This window comes from Misgurnus anguillicaudatus, chromosome 11 (genome assembly GCF_027580225.2).
Source record: "Misgurnus anguillicaudatus chromosome 11, ASM2758022v2, whole genome shotgun sequence".
Taxonomy (NCBI): Eukaryota; Metazoa; Chordata; class Actinopteri; order Cypriniformes; family Cobitidae; genus Misgurnus; species Misgurnus anguillicaudatus.
This window is the reverse complement of record NC_073347.2, coordinates 9,288,895-9,297,553: the sequence shown is the minus strand read 5'-3', so window position 1 is coordinate 9,297,553 and position 8,659 is coordinate 9,288,895. Positions and strand designations below refer to the sequence as shown.

At 39.7% G+C, this 8,659-nt stretch overlaps 1 protein-coding gene across 1 annotated transcript; it reads left to right on the top strand.

Annotated features, from left to right (window-relative positions):
- Positions 1-376: 376 nt before the first annotated feature.
- LOC129416170 (protein NLRC3) lies at positions 377-8,376 on the top strand. Its single transcript, XM_055170443.2, has 6 exons — positions 377-608; positions 2,048-3,928; positions 5,770-5,943; positions 6,022-6,195; positions 6,305-6,351; positions 6,439-8,376. The coding sequence occupies exons 2-6, from the start codon at positions 2,106-2,108 to the stop codon at positions 6,963-6,965; spliced, it is 2,745 nt and encodes a 914-aa protein (XP_055026418.2). The 5' UTR covers positions 377-608; positions 2,048-2,105; the 3' UTR covers positions 6,966-8,376.
- The last annotated feature ends 283 nt before the right edge of the window (positions 8,377-8,659 follow it).

Here is an 8,659-nt window from a genome sequence, read left to right as displayed (position 1 = left end):
TTCTTTCAACGAATACGACTTCCCCTCAAATCGAGTTCTGTTTATATACATAGCCTAAGTGTGTTTGCCCTCATATGACACTGCACAGACCAATCAGCGTATGACATCAAAGTACTGCAAGAGCAATTCTTGACTGTTTTGTGTATTTCTGTGTCGCTCTCGCTGTACTTCTATGTTATCTGTTATCTGCTACCTGCACACACTGTTTGCTCATTGGTCCATTTTCAAATAAGCAAAAATTTGTTTGTTTGTTTATCATGGGAAATACACTCTTGGTTCAGCTATTTGTATAAAAAAAAACAAAAAAAATAGGGAGAATACACAATGTATTTATTTGAATACAACACAGATGCAGTATTTTGCTAAATAAAATGTATCTTATTTATATATTGCTTTTAAAAATTTGGAATAGAGGTTGTTAAAGATTTCGCTCATTTAAAGGAATTTCTAAGTTAATTCACCCATAGTGGCGATGCAAGAAATGTACTGTCAAGGAAGCAGTGCCCCCTGTTGGACATATTATGAATAAACAGTACGTATTGCTGAGAAAGTGAAAGTAAAATCTTGACGAAAGGAAACGAAATCGACATTTCATGGAGACTTTCTCAGTAAGTCGAAAATACGTATAATACTTAGTACAAAATGAAACCTTTAACTTCACATTAAAGCAGTTAACTTGATTTTATAGTAAAACTATGACATTTACTGGATTAATTTTGTTGTTGGATTGAATAGTTGTTTAATGATTAAATGTCAATATCATATAACATTGCTCATTTTCATATGGACATGTTTACGCAGTCCTCGGTTCTGAGCATCATTGCACATTTCTTTGACCAGTCAAAGATGGCACAGCGATTTACAGTTGTCTTTGAATATCTTAAAGGCGCTAATTTATGTTGCTACCCCACCTTGCACATAAAGCAATATGCATCTTATTTTAACCTTTTCATTTCTCATTCTCACATTTTCGCGTTGCATGATCTCGAGCATGCTCTCAGCTTTTTGATTTGCTCTCGCGATACTTTCATATTTACGTTACGTCGATCGAATCGCGTGCCCACATGTTTAGACAGCTAAGAATTGAATTCATATTTTACAGTTTTCGACCTACGTATTATCATTATACAACATATAAAATTGTTGTTAGTGGTGAAAGTGTGTCTTCTATATCCCTGCTGAAAAAAACAGCATCAAACCAGCATGGGAATTATGTTGGTCTATGCTGGTTTAGCTGGTGGTCACCAGCATACCAGCACCAAAACACAACATATGCTGGTCTTGCTGGTATGACCAGCATAGGGTGCTGGTGCTGATGCTGGTTTGGTGCTGGTTTAGCTGGTGTTCACTAGCAAACCAGCACCAAAACACAACATATGCTGGTCTTGCTGGTATGCTGTTTTTTCCGCAGGGATAGAGTTGAAAAATGTTCACTTTTGTGAAATATAATTTTTGTTTCATTCTATTGACAACATTTCTGCCAAATACCTAATGAAAATAATGTTTTAATTTAGGCTACTCAAAATTGAAATGGTTAAAATAGCAACAAAAAAAAAATGTTTTCTGATCTTGAGTGACCTTCTGTAGAAAAAACGAGTAGCCTACAAATATAATTTCTCAACAACAAAATGTTTTTATGTATTTTGGGGAAATTTCAAAATTGCCTTTAAAAAAAACTTATTTTTAATCACATCTTATCATGCTCTCAGTCTTTTACATTTGCTGTTGGGTGAGTTTATGTCAACCCTGAGGTTTACTTTTATTAAAATTCAACAGACACTGGACTGAAATGTTCACAATACATCCAGAAATTATGATTAAAGTTGAAACGGGATTGGTCTCTTAATTTTTTCATGGCTATGTAGTTGCTTTTTTATGCCTTGTCATCCTGTTTTTCTGGTTTTGGAAGACTGACCATATTATGTTCCACAGAGTTTGAAGGATGTAAAATTGAAGCATTCAGATTTTAATGCAAGTCTTTATAGATACTTCTAAGTCTTGAATTACTTAAAGAATTAATTTTGTGATTTTATTTTTGTATTTTCAGGTATTTGTATTGTAATCTTTTGATAAATATTAAGAAGATCAGTGAGGACACTGAGGAGATGGAGGAGGACACTGCAGCATCAGATCTGCTGGATCAGACTGAAGACCTGCAGCAGGATTCTTATCAACCAGTAGATGATGTTCTGCAGAAAGTCAAAGACAAACACAAAACCAACATGAAGAACAAGTATGAGAGTTTACTTGAGGGAATCAAACGACAAACAAATCAAACTTTCCTGAACACACAGCTGTACATTATAGAGGGAAAGATTGAAAGAGGGAATGAAGAACATGAAGTTTTACACATGGAGAAAAAGCCCAAATCACACGACACTCCAATCTACTGCAATGACATCTTTAAACCCTTACCCGAAGAACTAAATAATAGAGAGAAAATCAAGAGTGTTCTTACCAAAGGCATCGCTGGAATCGGAAAAACAGTCTCCGTGCAGAAGTTCATTCTGGATTGGGCCGAGGGAACAGCCAATCATGATGTGGATTTCATTTTTGTTCTTCCGTTTCGAGAGTTAAACTTGATTCGAGATGATCGGTACAGTTTTCACAAACTCCTACTGGCCTTTTATCCTGAACTTGAAGATCTGGACTCAAAGATTTATGATGAGTGTAAAGTCGTGTTCATCTTTGATGGTCTGGATGAAAGCAGAATGGCGCTGATGTTTTCAGACACGAGCGAGAAAGTTTCTGATGTGACTGAGACTTCATCAGTGTCTGTGTTGATGTCAAACCTCATGAGAGGAGATCTGCTTCCCTCTTCTCTCATCTGGATCACCTCCAGACCAGCGGCAGCCAATCAGATCCCCTCCAAATACATCAAGCGTCAGACAGAAATCCAGGGATTTAATGACGATCAGAAGGAAGAATATTTCAGGAAGAGAATCAGCGACGAGCATCAAGCCGAGAGAATCATCTCACACATTAGAAAAGCGAGAAGCCTTCACATCATGTGTCACATCCCAGTCTTCTGTTGGATCTCATCTACTGTGCTTCAAAACCTCCTGAAAGAAGACAACGAGAGAGCAGAAATCCCTAAAACTCTGTGTGAAATGTACATCCAATTTCTGCTGATTCAAATGAATATGAAGAATGAGAAGTATGATGAAAGAGATTCAGAGAAACTCCTGCAGTCCAACAGAGGCTTGATTTTGAAACTGGCTGAAGTGGCATTCAAACAGCTAATGAAGGGTAATGTGATGTTTTATGAGGAAGATCTGAGAGAGTGTGGGATAGACATCACTGATGCCTCACTGCATTCTGGGATCTTTAAGGAGGAATCTGTGATTCATAAGAGGAAAATCTACTGCTTCATACATCTCAGCTTTCAAGAGTTCCTCGCTGCTCTCTATGCGTTTTACTGCCAAGTAACCAAACATGTTGACACACTGCAGTTTATTGATTTAGTGGATAGCTTTTTTAAAGGTGTTGTAGATAAATCTGTTAACAGTAAAACTGTCCATCTAGATCTATTCTTGCGATTTCTGCTGGGCATCTCACTGGAGTCCAATCAGAGACTCTTACAGGATCTACTGACACACACGGTGGACACCTCAGAAACCATCAGGGAAACCACAGAGTACATTAAAGAAAGAATTAAAAATGATCATATCTCAGCTGAAAGATCCATCAATTTGTTTTTATGTCTTCTTGAAGTGAATGATCAGACTCTGTCCAAAGAGATTGAGGAGCTTGTGAGATCAGACAAACCCTCAGAGAAGAAACTCTCTGCTGCTCACTGTTCAACAATAGCCTATGTGCTTCAGATGTCAGATGAGGTGATGGATGAGTTTGATCCAAAGAAATACAACACAACACAGGAGGGCAGAAGACGACTCGTACCAGCTGTCAACAACTGTAGAAAAGCTCTGTGAGTGTATATGTATTCGACTTTTTAGTACTTTACATGCTATACATATGAATTATTGTAGCAGTGGTGGCCGGTGACTTGTTTTTTCGAGGGCACATGATGCAAAGTTTGCACAACATGTATTTAGCCCATCATGTGTGTGGTTTGTCATTTCAAAATATGTGTTCGGCGCGTCTTGTGAGCCGTGTGCATCATGCGTCTCTTCTCAAGGGGAGTGCCTGCTGCGGACGCGTCTGGGGGGTTTATGATAAAAGTTACTCTCGCGTTTGAAAGATTCTTGCTAAATCTGATGAGTTTACTGTTTAAGGTATAGCAAAAGATTTTACAGAATCTTTGAAAAGAAACGCCTCTCCACTTTTTTTTAAAGAAATGCACATGCGCAACACTCTACCTGCTCCCAAGAGGGAATGCCTATTAAATGTGTACACGAGAGAGAGCATGCACAAGCTTCTTCTCTTCGCTCTGTTTACAAGTTGCTGCCAGCATGTCTTATACATTGAGATGTTTGCCGTGTCTGCGCGGTTTGTGACTTGTGCTAGGCCTAGCATTGCTAATCATTGCTTACATGAACTTTTACTAGCAATGATTTTAAATGGATTTCTCCAAATAGCATGCCAAACTTTACCTGTCGAGTAGAAACTTCCCGACTGAGGCCTCAGTGGGAAGCCCAACCTGTGCTTTTAGCACACGCCAGCATGTGTAATATTCTCCTAAAAAACACTCTGCCCTTGTTTCTCTCTTCAGAGGCCTTCCTCGTCTTGTCATACAATTCGTAGACACTTTTTTTCTTGCGAACCTTAGACATTTTGAAAAAACACGAGCTTCAATGAATGGGTGAAACCGTAGCCCACCACACATATACAGGTACACCTGAAAGTGCAGAAAGCGAACCTAGGGACGAGCATGTACGACGGCCTTACGTCAACATATCATCAGAATGATTGACAACTGGGATGACCGATAGTCTTGATGATCCACTCGGAAAAAGAAAATCTTCCGCTATACCTTTAAGTTCGTGTCTTTCGACTATTTTGTGAGTGTCTCTTTTATCATAAACCCTTTCGATGCGTGTGCAGCAGGCACTTATTTTGACATGACGCTTGATGCGCATGGTTCGCGTGAGGCGCCGAACACGTGTTTTGAAATGACGATCAACACACATGACACTCCCAACAAATACTTTGAAATGACGCCCCTTGGAAGAGAAGTCACCAGCTACCACTGTTACAGTTAAAGGAGCATGAAATGAAAATACAGCATTAGTTACAGGTTTAAATCATAGTTCACTAATTCAGCTGCGCATTCAGATCTTAATGTTTAGTGGTAAACAAACTTGGCTTGCTGTCCTTGAAGGGAGCTCTGAACCTTCAGAGAGAGCGAACCTGAGGCCAGGGCTCGAGCCCCAAGTTCAACCCCCCTTCAACAGAACTGCGTGGAGGAAGAAGATTTGGTGAACACGGAGGCCTTAAGGTTGCTTTATATATGCCCATAATGATGATTGACAGGCCTGAATGTTTAGGCTTCTTACGAACCTATGTTTAGAAGTGGAGTTTGGGGGGGCACTGACCACCCAGACCAGAGACAATTATGGTTTTGAGCTATTAATGAAATTGAAATATAATAATTCATATTTTATTTGTCTAATTTTAATATTTTTATGGGAAGACTAAGTAACATAAGGCTAAAACAGTTTTTAAACCATATTTAAAACCATGAAAGCACTCTCTCGCTAATCAAAGCATGCAGTACCGGAAGGTGCCTCCCAAGCACAAATGCCAAACTCAAACAGATCACAGATTTTTGCCTACAAACATGAATAATATTTTTTTTTATTGTTGTAGACTTGCTGACTGTAATCTCACAGTTCATTCGTGTGAAATCATCGCTTCAGCTCTACAATCCTCGAATTTTCCTCTGAGAGAGCTGGACCTGACTAACAATGACCTGCAGGATTCAGGAGTGAAGCTAATCTCTGATGCTCTCAAGAGCCCAAACTGTCAACTAGAAATACTGAGGTAATTATCTCTATATACTGATTAATCAAAGTAAAATATACTACAAATAATATACATGTTGGCGTGTGTGTGTTTTAGGTTATCAGGTTGTATGGTGACAGATGAAGGTTGTTGTTATTTGGCGTCAGCTCTGAGTTCAAACCCGTCACACCTGAGAGAGCTGGATCTCACCTACAATCACCCACAACACTCAGGAGTTCAGCTGCTCTCGGATAAACTCAATCATCCAAACTACAAACTCAACAAACTCAAGTATGATCAACACTATTACACGCATACTCACCCCGCATCATTTCACATCTTTACAGTATCTACATCTCTTTCCTATGCATCAGTAGTATTTGCGTTTGTGTGTCTATAGGTTGGATTATGGAGGAGAGAATCGAATTACGCCAGGACTGAAAAAATGTAAATTTTAATAAACACGTCAGCAATACATGCATACCTTCTTAGTTCTCTGCATCCTGAATGTTTGTGTTGTTTTTTCATCTACAGACTCCTGTTATCTCACACTGGATTCAAATACAGCACGTCTTGATCTTCTTTTGTCTCAGGGAAACCGAACAGTGACACGCGTGAAAGAGAACCAGCCGTATCCGGATCATCCGGAGAGATTTGATCATTATGGTAATGTTCTGTGTAAAGAGGATCTGAAAGAACGCTGTTACTGGGAGGTTGAATTGACCGGAGTGGCTTATATATCAGTGGTATATAAAGAGATAAAGAGAAAGGGCAACGGTAATGAGAGTTGTTTAGGATACAATCCAAATTCTTGGATTTTGTCCCGCACAAATGGCATCTACACTGTAGCACACAATGCAGTAAGGGCAGACTTACCTGTGTCTTTACCTTCCTCTAATAGAGTAGGAGTTTATCTAGACTGGTCGGCCGGTACTCTGTCGTTCTTCAGCGTCTCTGACACACACACACTCACACACTTACACACTTTCAACACAACATTCACTAAACCTGTTTGTGCTGGATTTGGTCTTCACCCAAATTCAACTGTGTGTTTGCATTAGATGCCCCCACATTTTTAATCCTGACTCTTAGAATAGTTTTTTTTTTCAGAAAAGTGACTAGCAGTTTCCCTTATCAATGTTTGCAGATGACGTGGATCAGATGTTGCTCTCTCATAGCTTAGATTTGAGTTCTTAGTTGCGTTTCATTTAATCAACTTAGTCTCAGATCTTGGTTAAAATTGGTTAGTAGAAATAAAATCAGAAACAAAATGTTAAAATACACAATGTGAAGTAACCATTTTTGTGACCTGTTTTGGTTTAGTTTGGTGCCCATCTTTCAGTATTTGTATATAAACATTTCAACATGAATGTGTGTTGATGTAAAACACAGTTTGTTTTTATGGTTATCAGATGTTGACTGAAAAAAGTAAACGTACAGTAGCTGTTGTAATGGACAGATTGTCCTCTGGCCATGCAAATCTCAACAATGGTGATGGGGAAAACTAAGCTTTTCGAAGATTGATTCAGTTGAACCAGTGGGCTTTGTGCCCAGCTGCACTGCTTCCTGGGCTTCGGCCGGCTCCTTGTTTCCTGTCTGCCATTGTTGGACGGGCTGATTAATCTAGGTGTGCCTGATTATTGTTGTGACTACTGAGGTCGGTCACGCCTGGATTGGTCAGTTTGTCCAGTGGTGGCGGGCGGGGGGCGGGGAGCTGGCTGGAGTTCGGGAGGTGGTGCAGCTGGGCATAAAGCCATATTGCTTGCAAATTGATTCACCGTTTCAAAGCATTCGAAACAACAAACACGCTGGTGAAAAAATATAATAAACACATTTCATTTATCAAATATTTACAATGAAACCCGAAATTACTAAAATCATAGTAGACACTGATTCATGTGTAAAATTTTGAGATCAACATGGTGGTGAACCATTGGAGTTACGAAACAGTAATGACGTAAAGAAGCCTTGTTTGCCAAAATAATGTGACTTCCCCAATTTGATACACATTCTGAAACAATAAGCTTGTTCAACTCCATGCTTACCGCAACAACTGATAGACGGATGACATTAAAGTACTGATTCGAGAGCGATTCAAGTATGATTTCTCTAATCGTTCTCGTGGTACCTTGACGTCATCTGCCTGTCTGTTCTTGTGGTGCTGCGTAAAAGCCAAACACGCCATTAAAAATTGGCACAATCGTGAGTTTTGCACTGAACCCCCAGCAATGCGTAGACTGCAGCATGAAGCTTTTCAGTTGATCGTCACCATTGATTTTTAGGGCGCTTTCTCACCTGCCTTGTTTAGTTCGGTTGAATCATACCAGAGCTTAATAGCTCACTTGGTGCAGTTTGTTTGGGTGGGTGAGAATCCAGCAATCAAACTCTGGTGCGCACCAAAAGCGGACCAAACAAGCGGACCATTACCTCCTTGAAGAGGTGGTCTCGGTAGATTTTCCAACAAACTCTGGAGCGGTTCGTTTGTGGTGAGAATGCGATCTGAGATTGAACAGACCTAACTGCAAAAAGTACTGCGATTTTTTTGGACTAAACCAGCTGCCGTAGTCAGCTGTGCTGTGCATTATTGGATGAGGAAGTGTTTGAGTTGCGAGGAGGTGCGGAGCCTAATAGAAATTTGGCGGCTTCGCCGTTTAAAGTGCATTAAAACGTTGTTTTCAAGCCGCATCAGCGCTTCATTCTGGAAATGAACAGTTTGCAAACTATGTGGTATATAACAACAAACATAATTACAGTG